Here is a 19,488-nt window from a genome sequence, read left to right on the forward strand (position 1 = left end):
GCGATGCCGGTTCCTGGGTGGCTGTAGGTCGCGGGTGGGTGCGGAGTCCTGGCGATGCCGGTATCACCCGGTCCCCATGTGACCCCGCACGGGGCGGACGGGGGAGGGCCGGGGCGGTGGGCGTGGCCTGCAAGGAAGGGGCGCGGCCTAACGGGACCCTTCCCTCCTGTGGGGCGCGCGGGACTGGCCCCGCCCCTCCACGTGACCCGGCGGCGCGCGGGGCGGGGGCGGTGCCGGGCGCGCCTCCGGGCGTGGCGGCCCCGCCCCCGCGCGCCCCTCCCCCGCGGCGGCGGCGGGCGCGCGGCCCCCCGGCCCCGCCCCCTGCGCGCGGCGCGGTTCCGGAAATGGTCGTGCTGCGCTGCGCTGCGGCTGCGTCGGGCCGCGCGCGCTGAAGGAGACTGAAGGTAACGGGCGGGGGCGGGGCGGGCGCGCGCCCCCCGGGGGGGGGGGGCGCGCGCGAGGGGGGTGGGCGCCGGTACCGGGGCCGCGCGCGCAGCCCCCCCCCCCCCCCTCCTCCCCTCCCGGGCCTCGCGCCACCGGGCCCCGCCGCGCCGCCGCCACCACGTGGGTGCCGCCCCGCCGCCACCCCCCTCCTCTCCCACGCCCTGCCCCGTGCTCCGCTCCGTTGTTCCGCCCGGCGCTACTCGTCCCGGTGGTCCCGCCGTCCCGGTCATCCGGCGGCGGCGGCGCCTCTCCGCGCCCACGTGCCGGCCGGTGCGCCCCGCCGTCGCCGCCGCCACACACGTGTTCCCGGCGCCGCGCCCGCCTAGGCCCAGCGCTGCTGCCGCCGCCGCATGTGGTGCGAGCCCCGCTGCCCCCGCCGCGCCCGCCCGTGCCGCCGCCGGTGCCCGCGGGGCCGCGGCTGCGGCCGGCAGTGACACGTGTCCTTGGCAGAGGCCGCCGCCGCCGCGGGGGGGAGCGGGACCGCCAGATGCCGCACCGGGCCCCGCGCCGCGCCCTCCCGCCGCCGCGACGGTGGTGCCGCCGCCCCGGGACGGAGCCGGCGGTTCGGCCGCCGCCTCGGCCTGGGGGCGAGGCCGGGCTCGGGCCTGGCGGGGCTGGCCGCTCCCGGGCCGCCACCGCGGCCTGTCCCGGCCCCGCCGCCGACGATCCCCGCCTTGTGTTCCCCCGTGCGCCCCTGCCTCCCCTCAGCGCCGCTCCTGGCCCCCCGCTCGAGCCGGGCCGTGCCGCCCCGGGCCCCTCCCGGGCAGGGACCCCCCGCCCCGCCGGCAGGCCCAGCGCAGGCCGCGGCCTGGCCGCTCCCGGCGCGGGGGAGGTGGCGGCGGCTCCTCCTGTTACAAACCCCCGCGGCGCTTCCCTGTTGTACCCCCGGGACTGGATTCTTCTCTCCCGGCACCGCCGGGCTGGTTGGGGCCAGGGCAGTGCGGGGCCGGGGCCGGGCTCCCCCCACGGGGCCCGGGCTGATCTCTGTCTCTGTCTCTCTCTCTCTCTCTCTCTCTCTCTCCCCCCTCTTTCCTCTCTCCCAGTCAGTCGGATGAACGGTCTCTGCAGGCCCGCTCAGCCGGCCCAGGTTTTTCCCGCGGGGGGGTGAGTATCCTGCTCGCTCCGAGTTGTCAGGGGCTGGGGAGACCAGGTCTGGCTGTCCCTGGGTGTCCTTGTCTGCTGTGGGACATTCTGCCCCCTCTCTTCTGGAATGAGTGGTCTCAAGGCCAAGCTAAGCTGTCTCAGGGATGGGCTGTCTGTGCCAGGCCCCTTCGGGTTCTCTGTGAGAAAAGGCCTGAGGGGAACACCAGGAGGTGAAACGAAGCCTCTGCCACCTCCTGAAACCCTGGCAGGACCCATCTCCACTGTGGGTTCCGCTCGTGGAACCCCTGTGGTGGGGTGGCACCCCCGTAAGAACAGCCCGGGGGGGATCGGGGTGCCCAGTGTCCCGGTGTCGGTGGGACGTGCCTGGCAGTGCCCGCAGCGGGGCTGGGGGCCGGCAGTGCTGACGCGTCCAGGCGTCAGGTTACAGGAGGCACCACGGCTGTCCCCTCGGGTGCCCGGCCGGCAGCAGGCTTGTCGAGTGCCATGGGGTGCACGAGACCCCTGGCAGGGTGCAGGATGGAGGGTACTGCCTCTCTTTCCTGCCCCGGCGGCCTTTGCACTGGGGCGGGGAGAGCAGCACTGGCTGCCAAGTCCTTCCTGGGACAGTCAGGAGAGTGTCCGGGCTGCCCGTGTGCCGGCAGTGGCGGGGGGCTGCAGGCTCCCCCGGGCAAAGCAGTGGCCTGGAGTGTCAGGGGTGGGGGGGGATGAGGGAGCTGCTCCCTGCCCTCCCTGGTAGGCGTTTGTGGTGTGTGCTGGGGACCTGGCGCCACCAGCAGGAACAGGTTTGGCCGGCCAGGGGAAGCATTTAGTAGGTCAGCCGGGGTGGAGCTGGGCACGGCTGACGCCGGGGTGCCGCCGGCCCACCCAGCCCCCTGGAGTTGGTGGTGGCCTGGGTGCTGGTGCCAGATCTACCTGGGCACTGGTGCCCACTTGTGTGGGGGGCCCAGCCGGGCTTTGTGGTGTCACCTTGGGTGGGTCAGTCCTGCTGGTGGGCATGGCTGGGTTTGGGGCATGATGGCGGGCTCTGCTCTGCAGGCTGTGAGGACCTGCCTGGGCTCAGTGACCTGGCAGTGCCACCCCCTTCCTCCCTGTGGCCCAGTGGGGCAGGAAGGGATGGCTGGGGGTCTGTGCCTTGGTGGGATGCTATCTGTGGGACATGGCTGGTGCCTGGCTTTATGCTGGTAGGGCTGGAGATGTGCAGTTCTCAGGGCTTACCTGGACAGGGAACAGATACCAGGGTGCTGCCACCTCCAGCTTATGCCCACTGTCCCTGTCCCTGCAGATAGCGAGGGGATCCTTATGCACAACCCCATGAAATGAACAAAGCTCCACAGCCCACAGGAGGAGCCCCAACAGCCCCACACCCTGCCCCTTCTCCCGGACTGCCGCAGGTAACTGTCCCTTTTGGGGATGAGGGACCCAGCTTTGCCTCACCAGTTGGTGCCAGGGGCAACGGTGCCATCTCCTTTCCTCCCTTCCTCCTTCCAGCCGACGTTCCCACCTAGTCAGACGGCACCTGTGGTTTTTAACCCGGCACCGACCTCACAAATGAATACGCCTTCTCAGCCGCGCCAGGTAAGGGTTTTGTGCCCCATCGGAGGGGGTGATAAGGGGTATCCAGCATCTTTCTGCCTCCTGGCCGAGTAGCACTCACTACTACAGAGCCCAGGAGCTCTGTGGTGCCCCTCGGGGCTGGCGTGTACCTGCGAAGGGGGAGTGCGCCCGCGATCCGGATCACAACCGCTGCCTGAGGACTTCCTGGCCCTGGGGTGGGTGGGCAGTCGCCTCCAACGGGGGTACCCACCGAGTGACTGCTCTTCTCTCCTTCCTCCCCTGCCCCAAACCTCCCTCTCCTCCTCTCTCAGTTTCCAGCAGGGCCTCGGGCTATTCACCAGCAGGTACTAACCCGCTTCCCTTGCCCTGCATGCTGAACACCCTGCCCTGACACTGCACAGAAACACCCATCCTGGGCCTGAAGGGACTGGGGAGCATGTGAGGACCCCAGAGCTGGGCAACAGGCTCGTCTGGGGAAAGTGGGGGACACCTCTTTAATTTTGGGTTGGTTTTTCTGCAGTGTCTCTCCAGTTCCCTCCTTGCATGAAGCCTGCAGCATGTGGCTGTGCCTGTGCTAACTCCAGCCCAGGCTGTGCCCTTCATCCTCCTTCTTCTGTCTGTGCCCTTCATCCTCCTCTTCCTCCCTACTTTGCTTGGTCTCCCAGAGCCTTGCAGTGCTGTGCAAGGCTCTGGACCTCCATCAGCCCTCTTGTGTGGAGGAGCTGCTGAGGACAGATGTGGTGACATCCTTGGCTATGCTGTCTGGGAGCCCCTCAGACCCTTCCCTGCCCCTTGGGAGGTCCCTACAGGGGACCTCAGTGGGTTTGGGATGTGGGCAAAGGGCTCCTTGGCTGCCTGTCCTCTCCTTTGCTAGCCTGGTCCCAGTGCCGGTAACTCCTGTCTCTCTCTTTCCCCTTTTCTCACTGTATGCGTGCGCTTGCTAACAGGGAGGATTCAGGTCTCTTCAGGTAATGCTTTCTCCTTGCCCCGGGGGGTGTGTGTGCGGACCCTTACTCATTCGTCGCTGGGCTGGAGCTGCTGCTCCCGGGGATGCTCCTGCCTGGCAAACAGGCCGGGTCGGGATGAACGGCATTGGCCGGGGTGGGAATAGCCAGCTCCACATGCTGTCTGGCTCCGGCACGGTGGGACTACAGGTCCCAGCATCCTCCGCGAGCGCCAGGAACCGGTGCGGAGCACGCCGGGACCCGCCGCCGCCGAGCTGCGTGCGGCCGTGGCCGGCCCCGGGCGCTGGAGCTGCCGGCCCCCGGCGGGCCGGGCCGGGGCTGCACCGGGCATGAGCTGGGTCGGGTGGGCCCAGGCAGCCCCGCAGGTGCGTGGGGACAGGATGGTGCTGGGGTGGGGGGGCGACTTTGGGGCATGCAGAGGGGGGGGCTGCATCCCGACGGGGTGGGGGGGTGGTGTCTCCCCTCCGTGTGTGGCGGTGCCAGATGGAGGTGCCGGTGCTCCCGCTGACACTGCACCCCATCTCTCCCCAAGCATTTCTACCAGAACAGGGCGCAGCCTCCCGCCAGTGCGTCCCGCGTGCAGAGTAACACAACGGCTCGGCCCGGCCCTCCTGCCCATGTGTATCCGGCTGCTTCCCAGGTGATGATGATACCCTCCCAGATATCCTACACACCTTCCCAAGGAGCCTATTACATTCCCGGACAGGTGAGGGCCATGTTCTGGGCTCTGTGGGAGGGGGCTGGGGTGGGCACCGGTGGGAAGTGTTGCCTGGGATTGGAGCCCAGGTCTGTTTTCAGAGGGTGCAAGTGGTCCCCCAGGCTCTCTGAGCACCCACGAATTTGAGAAGGGTGATGCTGGCTCTGTAGAGAGGCCGCAGGCAGCACTGGTCCCCTCCCCAGCAGCTCCCCTGAGGCACTTGGTGTGCACTTTGCTTGTGTCCTGCTCCCTGCCCTGGTGCCCATCTAGTTCACAGGCAGGTGTGGGGTTACGTCATTGGTTTGGGGGTATGTCTGTGCCCTGCAGGGGACGTAACTGACCTTTCTTTTTCTTCCCCATTGCAGGGTCGCTCCACATACGTTGTCCCGACCCAACAGTACCCGGTCCAACCTGGCGCCCCTAGTTTTTACCCTGGAGCCAGCCCCACAGAGTTCGGGACTTACGGTACAGACAGAGGGGTTGCTCTGCTCCCTGGTGCTCTTCCAGTCCCAGCACTTTCCCCTTTTTTTACTCCCCTGCCTCTGGTCTCTTTTCATCCACCTGAGCTTGGGAGCTGAACACAGACCCCTGTACTTTTGCCAGCTCACTGTGGCCAACTTAGTGACTCCATTGCAGGCTGTTTTGGGGGGTAGGGAGTATTGCTTGTCTCCCAACAGCACATCGTGTCCCACCGGTCCATTCACCCCCGCCCTTTTCCAAATCCGGGCTGATTAATGTTTAACTCTCCTGGTGGAGGGCTGGGGCAGACTTTATCCCCTGCTCCCCCTTGCTTGCTGTCAAGGTGGTGAGCAGTTCAGTGCTTGCTGACCACCCTTGGCTCCCGCTCCCCAGGATCTGAGCCGGGGTGCTCCATGCCTGCCCTCTCCTGGTGCTGGGGAGTGCAGTGTGAGCAGCCCCTCCTTCTTCCCCCCGCTCACATGTGGCCACCCGGGCCGTGACTATATTTAGGCTTGGTCGGTCCTAGGAGGCCTGGCAGAGAAAGAAATGTGAGCTGAGGCCTCTGGCCTGGCCCCGGCACAGCAGGAAAGCATAATCGGGGCAGAGATGGGCTTCTCCTGAGCCAGGTACGTGCCCAGCCTCCCTCCCTCTTGCCCTGGGGCTCAGCCAGCACCTCTGAGGAGGGAGGTGGCCCCTGGCAGTGCTTGGCTCCCATGCTTGGGCCAGGGCACAGCTGCACCTTTGTGCACAACCCTAGGTGTCTGTATGAGGTTTCAGGATGGATTTACCTCCCCGTCTCTGCTTTGGGGCTGCTGTGCCTCTTCCCAGGGGAGCTGGTAGCAGCTTGCCCCTTGCCCACAGGACTGCGTGGGTGACTTGGCATGGTTTGCCCCTTGATGGATGAGTCAGGTTGTCCCTCCTTTCTCTTGTCTGGTCCCCAGGGCTGGGCAGCTCAAGGTCTCCCTTCTTCTCCCTGTGCCTGGCCCATCCCAGCGTGTGAGGCCCATCCAATGCCCCTGTGTCCTCCCTGAGCAGAGGGAGGGTCCCCGAGTCAGGGATAAGGCAGTCACCAGGGCACCATGAGTGACTTTCACGGTTAGTGCAGTGGGGAAGGCACCTTAGCTGAAGGGAACCAGGACCCAGCTGTGCCTATCCCGCCACACCTGTATCCTCGTGGCACTGCTCTTGGGTGATGCTCATGGATGCCCTGGCAGGAGCGGAGTGCTTCTCCAGGGCTGTGCCAGCCCTGGATGGGGTCCAGCTCTGCCTCTGGTCCCCAGCATGGCTCCCTTGTCTGGGCTGGGCTCACCAGGGGCTCCAGCTGCACTGGGAACCCGAGCCCCTCTGCCTGGGTGTGAATGGAGGGTGTGGATGGGGCTGCCTGGTGCCGCCCTCGGGCTGGTGCTGGCCCTGGGGAGATAAGGGTGCCGGCAGCAAGGAGGCTGCCCGTGGAGCCAGGACACCCGCACCTGTCATGGCCGAGTGTCCAGGCAGGGCTCTTGGTGACGAGGAGCCGGTGGGCACGGCGGGCGCCCGCGGGGCCTGGCTGGGCGTGGGGGCGGCGCAGGGACGCTCTCTGCTTCACAGGGAAGGAATTCGGTCAGGCCTGTCAGGCGGGTTGGGATGATCCAGGCCGGATGCGATGGGGGTTCGCTGCAGAGCGGCAAGAGCTCCCCAGGCTCCTGACAGACCCCTGTGTTTGGGAGATCAGAGAGGCCCCAGGACGGGCTTGGAGGGTCTGGGTTGGCTGGTCTGACACTCTCTCCTCTCCTCCAGCGGGTGCGTATTACCCGGCGCAGGGGGTGCAGCAGTTCTCGGCGGGGGTCCCCACTGCCCAGGTCATTGTGAGCCAGCAGCCACCGATCCCCCCAAAACGAGAGCGCAAGACGGTAAGGAGCCATCTGCCTCCAGGCATGGGGGGGCTTGTGTGCAGGAGGGGGTACTGTGCCAGCCCCATGTGCTGGCAGTGTGTAGTACGGGATGCAGTGCAGCACGCCAGGGAAGGGGGGCGGCACAGGACTGTGCCCGCAAAGGCTGGGGGGCTTAGTGAGGGAACTGGGGTGCACAGTGGGTGCTGGCGACCTTGGCCGTCCCGGCGGGCAGCGTTGTGCTGAGTCATGGCTCCCGGGAGGGCGGGGGTGCCGCGGCTGCCAACTGCTGTCTGCTCCCGGAGATGCCGGCACTTGGAGGCCTCGCACGGGGCCTATTTATAGCGGGGAACCGGGTGGCTGCCGGCATGGCCCCACGCTGGGGGGGGGGGGGGGGNNNNGGGAAGGGGAGTGCTGGCATTTCCTCATCAGAAAGGGGTTGAGATCTGCACTTGGTGTACTGGGAGCAGGTCATGTTTACAAGGTGGGGAGAACAGGGTGCCTGCCTGCACTGTGCCACCCACCATAGTCCTAGCCAGACTCACGTGTCACCCCCACTCACACTGCAACAGGGTGCCCTGTAGCTCGGGCTGCACCCATGGCAGGCACTGGGCCAGTGAGACTGCGTGCTTATGGTCTGTGCCTGGGCTGGCATGGAACTTGCTGTGATTTCTGTGTGCTGAGGCTGGTCTCCTGTGTTGTCCCTGAAGTGGAAGGAGGTCCCTGCAGCACAGTGATGCCTTGGGATCCCCTGACATCTGGAGATGGACAGTGGCTTGGGGACGTGGTGCTGGCTCCAACTGCCTGGCGTGATGGCTTGCAAGGCACTGGGACAGGCCAGTGTCTGTGGGACACTGTGCCCTGTGGTGAGGGGATGTGGCACCCACTCGTCCCCAAGCTGTGCGTGGCTGGGGCAGGCACTGCACTGAATGAATCTCTCCTCTCCCTTTGGATAAGGGAGTGTTGGGCTCAGGGAAAGGGGGTGGCTCGAGTGCTGTGTCCCCACCCTGCCAACAGCTTCCCCTCTCTACCCTGACCCTTGGACAGATCCGGATACGAGACCCCAACCAAGGTGGCAAAGACATTACTGAAGAAATTATGTCTGGAGCAAGGACCTCATCCACCCCCACCCCTCCACAGGTAAGGGTACCCTCCAACTCCCTAACTGGGGCAGCAGGAAGTGCATGCAGCCTATTCAACTCCCTCTTTGCCCCCACCAGGCTGGAAGCGGTTTAGAGCCCCAGGCCAACGGAGAGACCCCCCATGTAGCAGTTATTGTCCGGCCCGGTAAGTGCCTGTGCCAGGGCTGGGTGTGCCAGCTGGCATGGCTGCTGCCAGACTCCCTAGAGTTGGCACTGTGGGGTGTGACATGCCAGCCCTGCTCTTCCTTGGTTCTTCTGGGACTTGTGGGGTCAAATGCTTTCCCTGCATACCTGAGAGCTCTGTCCCCATGTTGGGTCCAGGAGAGTTTATGGGGGATGTGTGCTCATCTCAGCAGCCCCCTGGGCACTGGAGGACACCTGTTGTTCCCATCACCCATTTGTGATATGGCTTGGCACATCTGTCCCTACTCCTGTAGATAGAGTGATCTGGGGAGGAGTGCAGGGTGAGCAGAGGATCAGAGCCCCCCATTAATGCCACCCACCTTGCAGATGACCGCCCGAAGCCCGCGCTGGTGGTGAGCAAGCCCGTCTCCCTGGAGCCCAGCAAGTCGGCCTCCCCGTCGCCTCCCCCTCCCCTCATTCCCGAGGTGGAGCCCGTGGTGCTCTCGGCTGTGACGCTGGTGCCAATGGAGCCTCCCGTGGACACGGACACAAAAGCGGAGCAGGGCGAGGCGCCACCTGACCCGCAAAAGACGTTTAGCGCCATCACTACAGTGCCAGGGCCTGCGGAGCTGCCCCTTGTGCCCGCGCCCAACATGGACACGGTGGCTGTGGAGGAGGAGGAGGAGGAGGAAGAGGAGGTTGTTATTCCCCTCCCGGAGCCCACCCCGCAGGAGCCTGTGCCCCCCGAGGTGCCGACGGTGCCCGTTGTTCCCCCCATGCCAGCCGTGCCCATGGTGCCGGCCGCGCCGTCGCCGCCGCCCATTGTACCACAGGCCCCCGAAGCACCCGCCAAACCCGTGTCCCCCAGCCCCCCGCCACCCCGGGAAGAGCCCTGCCCTGAACCCACTGCTGAGGCCAACGGGGTCTTGGAGGAGGTGCCTGAGCCGGTCCCTGAGGCACCTGTGTGCCAGCCGGTGCCAGTCCCTGAGCCAGTGCCCACGCCCACCCTGGACTCCCCCATCGCCCAGCCCGAAGAGCTGCCCCTGCCCAATGGGGTGGAGGGCACTGGCAAAGTGGAGCCGAGTGAGGAGCAGCCTGAGTCGGATGTCAGCCCCATCTCAGAACCTGAGGAGCCGGCCCAGCCCAGCACCCCTGCCTCCCCCCAGGCAGAGGAAGAGGAGGAAGAGAGTGAAGGCCCTGGTGAGGCCCAGGAGCGAAGCTTGAGTCCGGCTCCTGCCCCTTCGCAGACCTCGGAGGCGACTGCTCGAGGTTGGCAATGCTGGGCTGGGGTGTGTGGGGCTGTGGGGTGCCCCAGTGAGGTGTTGGGTGATGGGGGCCATCACATGGGTGTGGTGCTAGGCATGGGGTATGTGGAGAGCGTTGGAAAACGGGATGGGGTTGGGGACACAAGACATGCAGGTATGGGGTGCTGATGGGGACAGAGTGCCTGTGGATGGTGACATGGGGAGTACATCCACGTGGAGGAGTATGGAGTGGGTATAGAGGGTGTGTGGGGTGCCATGGGGAATGGAAGTGTGTTTTATGGGATGACTTATGCAGAACTGTTAGGGTAGGTGTATCAAGGTTGTATCTGAGGACTATCCCCAGCCATTTGAGGACACAGGGAGGTGGAGGATTGGCAGGGAAGATGTGGGGCACCCTGTGTAGGGTTATGTAAGTACACAGGAGTGCCTGGGGAAAGTGGGGTGCTCTGGAGGTGTGTTGGGGTGAAGATATTTCTTTAAGCACCCTGCACAGGAATGTTGGGGTTTCAGCGGGGTGATGGGAAAGATGGGTGCAGGGATACAGCAAGGGCTATAAGAGGGCAACCTGAGAGCAAGTGTGCTTCTGGGGAACACATCTATATGGGCTGGTGTACTGGGGTGCCAGGGAGAGGAGTGTATATGGGGGCAGACGTGGTGTGTATGGGAGTGTCCACATAAGAGCTGCTCTGTGGTGGGGTGTGGGTATCTGTAGGGATCCCTGAGGAGGACGGAGAGCACTGCACTAGGGAAGTGGTGTGGATGGGAGGCTTTGAAGAAGGACAGGGTGAATTGGGATGCAGCATCTGGATGGGGAGAGGTGTGAGATGTGTCTGTACAGGTATATTCTGGGATGCCTGCTTGGGGAGTGGGCTGCCTTGGTGGGATGTGTGTAGGATTTGCAAGGCTGCAGATACCGAGGTGGGTGCACTGTGTTTGGGGGTGGAGGCTGTGCTGGGGTGGCAGGGCCACATCCCTGTGGCCCCATCATGAAGCTCACCTGGTGTTACTGGGGCTTTGATGGTGACCCAGTAACTGGTGTCAGGGTACCTGGGGGATTGGGAGGGTTCCTGTCTTTCACTTCCCCATTTTTCCTCCCAGTCGCCATGTCGGTGCCAAAGAAGAAGCGAAGGATGAAGGAGCTGAACAAGAAGGAGGCAGTAGGTGATCTGCTGGATGCCTTTAAAGAGGTGAGTATCCCAGGGGTGTCCAGGGATCACCCTGTGTCCCATGTCCTCCTGTGATGAACTCTACTTTGTGCCATCGTGTCTGGGCCACTGATGCTCTGTGATGGTAATGAGGATCTGAGGCGGGGCCGACACCAAGGAGTGGGGTGGAGAGGGCAGGACCAGACTCCTGAGGTGACAGCTGTCCCTGTCCCTCTCCCTCCCAATGCAGTCTCAGACTGGTGACAGTGCCTCGGAGGCGGAGAACAAGCCCCCCACGTCCACCCCTGCCAGTGAAGCAGAGGATGCGGCTCCTGCCCGTCCACAGGAAGAGTCAGAGGAGACGTGGGAGGAGAAGGAGGACAAGCTGGCCCCGGAGAAGGGCAAGGCTGCCGGCCAGAAGTACGGCTACAAGGAAGGTGAGTTGTGCCTTGGCACAGGCCTCTGCTGGCAGCCACCACCTCTGGACCCAGTGGTGGGGAGGGTGGGGGTGGCATGTCCTAAACCTACCATTTTCCTCCCGTCTTGTCCTCAAGCTTGACATGGAGTGGGGGCCAGAGGCCCCAGCATGAGGGTCCTGGCAGGAGGCAGGGAGCTGGTAGCATCAGGCTTTCTAAGCAAGCAGTGTCATTTTCATGGTGTACCAGGCTGGAGCAGCTCTGTGGTTGTCTACATCCCACCTCGCTGGTCCCTGTGTGGGCCTGGAGTTGCCACAGCTCAGGGTGGAGGAGGATATGGGACAGACCACATCAGGGTGTCCCTCTTGTTCCCCCACTGCAGAGCAATGGAAGCCACTGAACCCTGAGGAGAAGAAGCGATATGACCGAGAGTTCCTGCTGGGCTTCCAGTTCATCTTTGCCAGCATGCAGAAACCTGAGGGGCTGCCCCAGATCACAGATGTGGTGCTGGACAAGGTCGGTGCGGCCCTGGAAATTGGGGAAGCATGGGTGGTGGAGAGGTAGGGGTCTGGCTCCTCTTTGAGCCTTGTCAAGGCAGAGCAGGGACTTACCTGCTGTGCTCAGGGTCCTGTTGTAGCACATGCAATCACCCTTGAGCCTGGGTTTTGTGGGTGGAGGCACCTCTGGGGCCTTCTTTCCAGTTCCTTGTCCCGGCACTGAGGCTGGGGGATGGATCCGTCCCGCTCCTCTGCCCCCGGGCATCCTCAGCCGTGTGTACCTTCGCAGGCCAACAAGACCCCACTACGGGCACTCGACCCCATCCGCCTCAGTGGCATGAACTGCAGCCCTGACTTCACCCCCTCCTTCGCCAACCTTGGCCGGCCTGTCATGGGCAACCGGGGCCTGGTGAGTATCTCATCACTTCACTCATACTGTCCTGCTCCACCTCTCTGTGATGATCAAGCTTTCGAGCCGCTGTGTCTGGGCCACTGATGTCCGTGATGGAGCTGAGGATCTGAGCGGGCGGATTGGGGACTCGCTAAGACCCGGCCCAGCTGGTCCCAGAGCAAAGAGCTGAGTTTCTTCTCCCTGTGTCAGCCCTCAGGGTTGGGTCCTCGCCGCTCCCAGCAGAGCCAGAGGAAGGAACCCCGCAAAATCATTGCTACTGTGTCTCTCAATGAGGATGTCAAGCTGAACAAGGCTGAAAAGGCCTGGAAACCCAGCAGCAAACGTGCTTCCGAGGAGGAGGATCCTGAGAACATCAAGACGCAGGTGGGAGCTGGGGCGGGTGGGCAGTGAGAGGGCAGGGAAGGAACGTGCCTGGCTCTTGCTGATCCTGTTGTCCTTGCAGGAACTGCTCCGTCGTGTCCGCAGCATCCTCAACAAGCTGACACCCCAGATGTTCCAGCAGCTGATGAAGCAGGTGATGGAGTTGTCCATCGACACGGAGGAGCGGCTCAAGGGTGTCATCGACCTCGTCTTCGAGAAAGCCATCTCGGAGCCAAACTTCTCTGTTGCCTATGCTAATATGTGCCGTTGCCTTATGGGGGTGAGTAGAAGCTGGGGGGTCTCCTGCTGAACAGGCAGAAGTTTGTTCATGTTTCTAAGCCTCAACTGAGCTCAGCAGTTTGCAGGTCCTTCTGTGTGGGATGGGGAAATGGATGTGTGGATGGAGGACCAAGTTCAGAGTCTTAGCAGAGCATCACAAAGTTGTAGGGTGGCTTTTCCCTTGTTTGAGCAGTACCAACTTAGCTTGTCAACTTTTGGGGGAGACAGAAGTCATGCTCCTTTTCTGGGTCGTACTTCTCCCTGCAGCTTAAAGTGCCCACAACAGACAAGCCCACAGTGACTGTGAACTTCCGCAAGCTGCTGCTCAACCGCTGCCAGAAGGAGTTTGAGAAGGACAAGGACGACGACGAGATCTTTGAGAAGCGGCAGAAAGAGATGGACGATGCCAGTGCTGTGAGTTGGGGTGGGAGGCTGCAGCTGAGGGCTGATGTGGGTGTCCTTGGGGTGGCTCTGGGCACTGAACTGTCCTGCTGTGCTTTTCCTGCAGCCCGAGGAGAAGGCCCGCATGAAGGATGAGCTGGAGGAGGCGCGGGACAAGGCCCGACGACGATCCCTGGGCAACATCAAGTTCATTGGAGAGCTCTTCAAACTGAAGATGTTGACGGAGGCCATCATGCATGACTGCGTAGTGAAGCTGCTCAAAAACCATGATGAGGAGTCTCTAGAGTGCCTTTGCCGCCTGCTTACGACCATTGGCAAGGACTTGGACTTTGAGAAAGCCAAGGTAGTCCCTGTCCTGCCCTGCCCTCCCTTGCCTTGCCCTGCCCTTGCCTTTGGGAAGGATATGACCCTGGCTCTGTCCCTCTATAGCCCAGGATGGACCAGTACTTCAATCAGATGGAGAAGATCATCAAAGAGAAAAAGACATCATCCCGAATCCGTTTCATGCTGCAGGATGTCATTGACCTCAGACGGGTAAGGTGCATGAAATGCTGTTGCCTGGGGACTGTCCTCTGTCCCCTGCTTGGTCCCATCGAGCTGCTGGTCTGTGTCCTCTGGGTGCCAGCAATCCTTGTGTCCCTGGGAGGGGGAGAGGGGTATGTAAGTTGTGGCCAGCCCCAGAGACACCATGCTAGCCCCAGCCCTTGGTTATCATGGTAGTGGTAGTGGGCACACAGTAATCGGCGGCTGTTTAATGCAGGGGGGCTCCAGAAACTGAGCCCTTTTGTGCCAAAAGCTGCCACAACACATGGAGAATGGTGATGGCTGAGGCAGGAACCAACCTGAGACTTTGAGGGTGGGAAGGGGGGATGTCACTGCCTCCCTTCACCAGCCACCTCAGTGCCCTCTTCCCTTCTTCCCTGCCATCTGCAGAATAGCTGGGTGCCTCGGCGAGGAGACCAGGGCCCCAAAACCATCGATCAGATCCACAAAGAAGCAGAGATGGAGGAGCATCGGGAACACATCAAAGTGCAGCAGCTCATGTCGAAGGACAAGAGGAGAGGACCCCCTGGGCCATCCTCTGGTGGTGAGTGCCTGGGCTCAGGGACACCTGAGGCTACCAGGGGTGAGTTTCATTCACTGGGCACTGCTGGATACAGGGCTGCACCTTACAACTGTTCCTCTTGTGCCCAGGGCGCAGTAGCTTGGTCGCAGACGATGGCTGGAACACGGTGCCCATCAGCAAGGGCAACCGGCCCATCGACACCAGCCGACTAACAAAGATCACCAAGGTGAGGCGGGAGGTGTGGTGTGGCAGCCGAGGCGACTGCCTGGCCTGGATGCTGCCTTGGTGTGGGGTTCAGGGCTGACTCTCTCTCTCCACCTGCAGCCTGGATCCATTGACTCCAACAACCAGCTCTTTGCGCCGGGTGGGCGGCTGAGCTGGGGCAAAGGCAGCAGCGGAGGGTCTGGCGCAAAGCCCGCAGATTCAGGTAGACAGCGTGGGACTGGCTGGGTGCTGTGGGATGAGGTGGGAGAGGGCATCCTTCCCCTGGCGGTTCCTGTACCGGGGAGGTGCTAAACTCTGAGACTTCCCTCTTTTCACACCCAGCATCTGATTCAGGGCGACCAGCCACGAGCACCTTGAACCGCTTCTCAGCGCTCCAGCAGTCGATGCCTGCCGAGAGCTCGGAGTCCCGCCGTGTGGTGCAGAGGTGAGGGGCCAGCCCTGCCTTGGTGGGTGGGCATGTGGGGAAGAACCCTGAAATTGAGCTGTTGTCAGTCAGTATGTAGGCAAGTTGTGGTGTCTTGACTGGCATAATCCCCTGTGGCAAGATGGGGCCTTGAGGGGGCTTGGAGTCAGTGGTGAGTCCTTGTGGCAAGGAAGGTTGACCCCACCTTGGGTTTCCTCCCTATGGTTTGGCACTTGGGAGACCACATCTGGGTGCTGGGTCTGCCTGGGAGTCCTGAGACCAGATGAACATTGATGGACTGGAGGGAATCCTGTGGAGGCTGGTGTATGAGGTCCCCAAGGAGAGCTGGAGTTTGGATTTGTTCAGGAGAAGAGGAAAATGGGGTTTTCTCTGCAGTTTGCAGCAGGAGGAAGGTGTGGGCAGGACGAGGCCAGGCAGTGCTCAGCCATGGCAGTGGACAGAGTGAAAGGCAAAGGGCGTGAGTTGGAACGGGAGAAAGGGAAAAGTATTTTCCCCCAAGAAATGATCAAGTGCTAAAAGAGGTGGGGACTGGAGTGGGACAGCCTTACTTGCAGAGCTCTGCAGTATTGGGTCAGGGAGGGTGGTGACAGGCTCTTCACATTGTGTGCATCTTTCTCCCACTCAGGAGCAGCTCCAGCCGAGACAGGTCAGAGAAGGCTGGGGAGAGAGGGGACCGGGAGTCACGTTCGGAGAAGGGCAGCGACCGTCTGGAGCGTCCCGACCGGGGAGAGCGGGCAGACAGGAACAGGTCTACCATCACCAAGAGGAGCTTCAGCAAAGAGACGGAGGACAGAAGCCGAGAACGGGAGAAGCAGGGCGGCCCTGAGGCTGTGCGCAAGGCTGCCAGCATGATGGAGGAACGGGACCGAAGCCGAGAGACCAGTGAGCTGGGGAGCAGCAATATCCCAGGGTCTGGCTGTGGCCTGTGGCTCTGCCTGTCCCAGGAGGTGCCTGATCCTTGATCTCTCCTTGCAGTTAAGCAAGAGCCAGCACCTCCTGCAACATCCACCAAGCCTGTGCTGTCGGAAGAGGAGCTGGAGAAGAAATCCAAGGCGATCATAGAGGAATACCTGCACATTAATGACATGAAGGTGAGAGGATGGGGTGGCCAAACACAACACCATCTGGTCCCCCTGACATGCAATACGCTTCCCTGCATGGCATGGGCAGGGTGCTGGTGGTGGCTGGATGCAGAAGAGGGGAGTCAGAGCTGGCTGTGGGGCAGTACTGACCCACCTTTTCCCTGCAGGAGGCTCTGCAGTGTGTGCAGGAGCTGGGCAGCCCCTCCTCGCTCTACATCTTTGTGCAGAATGGCATTGAGTCGACACTGGAGAGGAGCACCATCTCCCGTGAGCACATGGGGGCCTTGCTGTGCCAGCTGGTGAAGGCAGGCACGCTCTCCAAGGAGCAGTACTACAAAGGGTGAGGGGCCATGGCAGCCTGGTCCTAGGCTAGTATTTGCCTGGCTTTGAAATTGGCCCTGACTTGAGCAGGGCTCAGCACTGAGAACTCCCGAGGTCCCGCCTAGCCGAGGGCACAGGGACTGCTGGATCCAACCAGCTCCCTCTGCTCTGCAGGCTGCGGGAGATCTTGGAGATTGCAGAGGACATGGAGATTGACATCCCGCACATCTGGCTGTACCTGGCTGAGCTCATCACCCCCATCCTGCAAGAGGAAGGCATCCCTATGGAGGAGTTGTTCAGGTGAGGGCTGTGTTCCTCAACAGGGCTGGCATGGCAGGGCTCCTCGTGACAGGTAGCTCAGCCAGGTTTCTTGTGCCCCACAGGGAAATCACAAAGCCCCTGGTGCCCATTGGGAAGGCCACCACGCTGCTTGTTGAGGTGCTGGGCTTGTTGTGCAAGGGCATGGTAAGTTCACGGGGCTCACGTGACTGCTGGTTGCTGCCTTGGGGACTGGCAACCTACCTGGGGGCCAGGTGACCATATAGGGATTGAGCCCCCCTGCCACCAGAGGGGATGATGCGTGGCATCCCTTGCAATGTCTGGGTCATGGGGGTGGTGTGGCCAAGCTGCAGTATCTTTCTTCCTGGAGTTGGGAAGGCATGGTGTGCTGATGCTGACTGTCTGTCCCACAGAGCCAGAAGACAGCAGGCAAGCTGTGGCGGGATGGGGGCCTGAGCTGGAAGGAATTCCTGCCTGAGGACCAGGATGTCAACAAATTTGTCACAGAGCAGGTGGGAGCTTGGTGGTGGTGAGGGACGGAGGTGGGCTGTCAGGGGACCCTGAAGGACCCTTCTGGGATGGTGCTCTCCTGTGCTGCCTTTAACAGCTCTCTCTGCCTGCTTCCCTAGAAATTGGAGTACACGATGGGGGACAGCTCGGACACACCGAGCCGCAAGGAGCTGACCTCAGAGGAGCTGTGCAAGCAAATGGACAAACTGCTGAAGGAGAACCCGAACAACCAAAGAATACACGACTGGATTGAGGTGCGGATGTGGGTGCAGTGCTGTGTGTCTGGGGGCTCCCTCCTGGCTCCCTCTCCAGCTCACGGTCCTCTACCCTCCCCCCTCCAGGCCAACCTGAGTGAGCAGCAGGTCTCGTCCAACACATTTATCAGGGCCCTGATGACGTCTGTGTGCCACTCGGCCATTGTCTGTGAGTACCAGGGTGCGGCAGGAGTGGGGGGGGCTTCCCCTGTTCCCACTGCCTCCCTCTCACGCCCCATCTCCCATAGTCGAGAACCCATACCGCGTAGACACCATGGTCATCCGCAACCAAGCCAAGCTGCTGCAGAAGTACCTACGGGATGAACAGAAGGAGCTCCAGGCGCTCTACGCCCTGCAAGCCTTGGTGGTGAAGTTGGACCAGCCTCCCAGTGAGTGTGGGGTGCGGGTGGGCTGAGAAGGGGGGTGGCCCCGGGCTCCTGTCCCCACCCCAGCAAGCTGGCTGGTGGCTGGAGAATGGCAGAGGTCCCCCTTTGTCCCCCCCAGACCTGCTGCGGATGTTCTTTGATGCCCTCTACGATGAGGACGTCATCAAGGAGGAGGCTTTCTACAAGTGGGAGTCCAGCAAGGACCCAGCAGAGCAGCAGGGCAAAGGGGTAGCTCTCAAATCGGTGACAGCCTTTTTCACCTGGCTCCGTGAAGCCGAGGATGAGTCGGACAACAACTGAGCAGCTGTAAGGAGGAGGAGGAGAAAGCGGGGAGAGAGCGGGGCACCCTGGGGAGTGACTCCATCCCCTCCCACCCATGGACTTGCTGATGCCAGGGCTGAGGGACCTGCTGTGCCCCCTGCAGCCCCCTTCTCTCTTTCAGTTCTCTCCTTCCTTCCTCTGTCCTGGTTCTGTTTGTGAGGCCTGTATTAGTTTGTCATGATGATAATAAACGGATGCTGACAGAGGCGGTAGCTGCCATGGGTCCCCTTGGGGACCCTCCTTACCCCCCTCCCAGCACAGGCACACTGGGTCTCTGGGAGTGGGGCAGAGCACCCCTGGACTCATGTCATAGAGAGGGGGGATAGGATGGGGACATAGCTCTCCCCTCCTCTTCCTCCTCCTCTTTCTCCTCCCCCCTTCTTGCTGAAATATAGAGATTATATATATATGAACATATTAAATTTGGTTTGGGGACAGGAGCGTGATTTCTCCCCCTCCCCTGTCCTCTTTCTATTCCTCCATCACTGCCTGGACCTCCCCCTCTATGGTTTTTAAATTTTAAATATAAATCATTCCCCCCCAGCTCCTGCTCTGACACCTGGGGAGGGTGTCGGGAACTGGGCGGGGGGGGGGGGGCGGCCCCTTCTCTCTGGGCCAGGCTGAGTCCCCTCCAACACCCCAAAAGCCCCCATCCTCCTCCCAAACGTTTAAGGCCACAATTGGGCAAGTGACAGGGCGGCCCCCCCATCCGCGTCCCCTGTATTTATAGAGCGCCGGATGTGATGAGCCGCATGTGTAATTATTAAAACAAGGATTCAATTACTGGTCACGTGAATTTGTAAATAATTTTTTTTTTGCCTTTTTTTTTTTTTCTTTATGGAGTATTTAATTGAAGATTTAAAGGCATCTTTTCACCTTAAAACTGGAAATAAAAGAACATTGCTAAATAATGCCCCGTGTGCCGCTGTTGCCACCCCTCCACCCCGTCCCATGTTGCTTGTGCCTGGGCTGGTGTGGGGTGCCAGCCTCAAGCATGGGCAGGGACCAGTCTCCCCTGTCACCCCAGGGCAGATGGTAGGTACCCCCCATTCCAGGCCTGGGAGGGTGGCAAGGGGGTTGGATATGCCTGCAGCCAGGCCCCCTGGACTCCCCTCACTGGCTCTGCCTGGCACAGGGTGTCCCGTGGTGGAGCAGGCAGCCTTGCCAGCAGCTTGGCTGTGGAGCAGAGTCCTGATTGTCCTGAAGTCTCCCTTTTCCCACAGGCACAAGTGGCAGAACCTGTGTGGTCTCCTCGGGGTAGGAGATGGGAGATGTGTGCCAGATTCCCCCTACACTTTCCCATGTGGGAGGACATTTTTCTCTCAGCCCCCTCCTACCTTGTCTTGCAGTTGGAGTGGAGATGGGGCAAAGCTGGGCCCTGCTGGAGGTACCCTGTGGGGTGTCCCTGTTGGGGACAGAGGCTGGTCTTTGCTGCCTTGGGCTGCCTCTTGCTGAGTCACCCTGGCCGTGGCCCAGAGGGTACAGAAT

The 19,488-nt window shown here is 62.0% G+C and overlaps 1 protein-coding gene and 2 non-coding genes across 11 annotated transcripts; all 3 read left to right on the forward strand.

Annotated features, from left to right (window-relative positions):
* Positions 1–360: 360 nt before the first annotated feature.
* EIF4G1 (eukaryotic translation initiation factor 4 gamma 1) lies at positions 361–18,790 on the forward strand. Of its 9 annotated transcripts, none has more exons than XM_039378008.1 (35): positions 361–404; positions 1,488–1,548; positions 2,831–2,939; positions 3,037–3,123; positions 3,414–3,446; positions 4,050–4,070; positions 4,600–4,773; positions 5,130–5,229; positions 7,000–7,112; positions 8,139–8,231; positions 8,312–8,378; positions 8,744–9,625; positions 10,720–10,808; positions 11,017–11,203; positions 11,565–11,698; positions 11,951–12,088; positions 12,281–12,454; positions 12,534–12,731; positions 12,998–13,144; positions 13,239–13,475; positions 13,562–13,666; positions 14,066–14,219; positions 14,327–14,424; positions 14,523–14,625; positions 14,745–14,847; positions 15,473–15,729; positions 15,823–15,938; positions 16,097–16,269; positions 16,425–16,550; positions 16,634–16,715; positions 16,943–17,041; positions 17,159–17,293; positions 17,381–17,462; positions 17,542–17,682; positions 17,798–18,790. In XM_039378008.1, the coding sequence occupies exons 3-35, from the start codon at positions 2,865–2,867 to the stop codon at positions 17,977–17,979; spliced, it is 4,905 nt and encodes a 1,634-aa protein (XP_039233942.1). In that variant the 5' UTR covers positions 361–404; positions 1,488–1,548; positions 2,831–2,864; the 3' UTR covers positions 17,980–18,790. The 9 variants fall into 9 exon arrangements, with proteins under 9 accessions (XP_039233942.1, XP_039233943.1, XP_039233944.1 ...); XM_039378009.1 differs by having other exon boundaries at positions 14,757–14,847; XM_039378010.1 differs by having other exon boundaries at positions 11,969–12,088.
* LOC113983612 lies at positions 10,854–10,930 on the forward strand. Its single transcript, XR_003539148.1, has one exon. It is a non-coding gene; the product is annotated as a small nucleolar RNA SNORD66 (small nucleolar RNA).
* Positions 12,130–12,205, forward strand: LOC113983613. The gene has a single exon (XR_003539149.1). It is a non-coding gene; the product is annotated as a small nucleolar RNA SNORD66 (small nucleolar RNA).
* Positions 18,791–19,488: the final 698 nt, after the last annotated feature.

The sequence above is a fragment of the Pipra filicauda genome, unplaced genomic scaffold, assembly GCF_003945595.2.
Source record: "Pipra filicauda isolate LSUMZ 115617 unplaced genomic scaffold, ASM394559v2 scaffold98_size3848907_pilon, whole genome shotgun sequence".
NCBI lineage: Eukaryota > Metazoa > Chordata > Aves > Passeriformes > Pipridae > Pipra > Pipra filicauda.

Bases quoted from the DNA above. Each gene is read 5' to 3' on its own strand.
- EIF4G1 (XM_039378008.1), top strand. From the start codon at position 2,865: ATGAACAAAGCTCCACAGCCCACAGGAGGAGCCCCAACAGCCCCACAC. The intron at 2,940-3,036 runs GTAACTGTCCCT...TCCTCCTTCCAG, and splicing joins CTTCTCCCGGACTGCCGCAG to CCGACGTTCCCACCTAGTCA. The intron at 12,732-12,997 runs GTGAGTAGAAGC...TTCTCCCTGCAG, and splicing joins TGTGCCGTTGCCTTATGGGG to CTTAAAGTGCCCACAACAGA.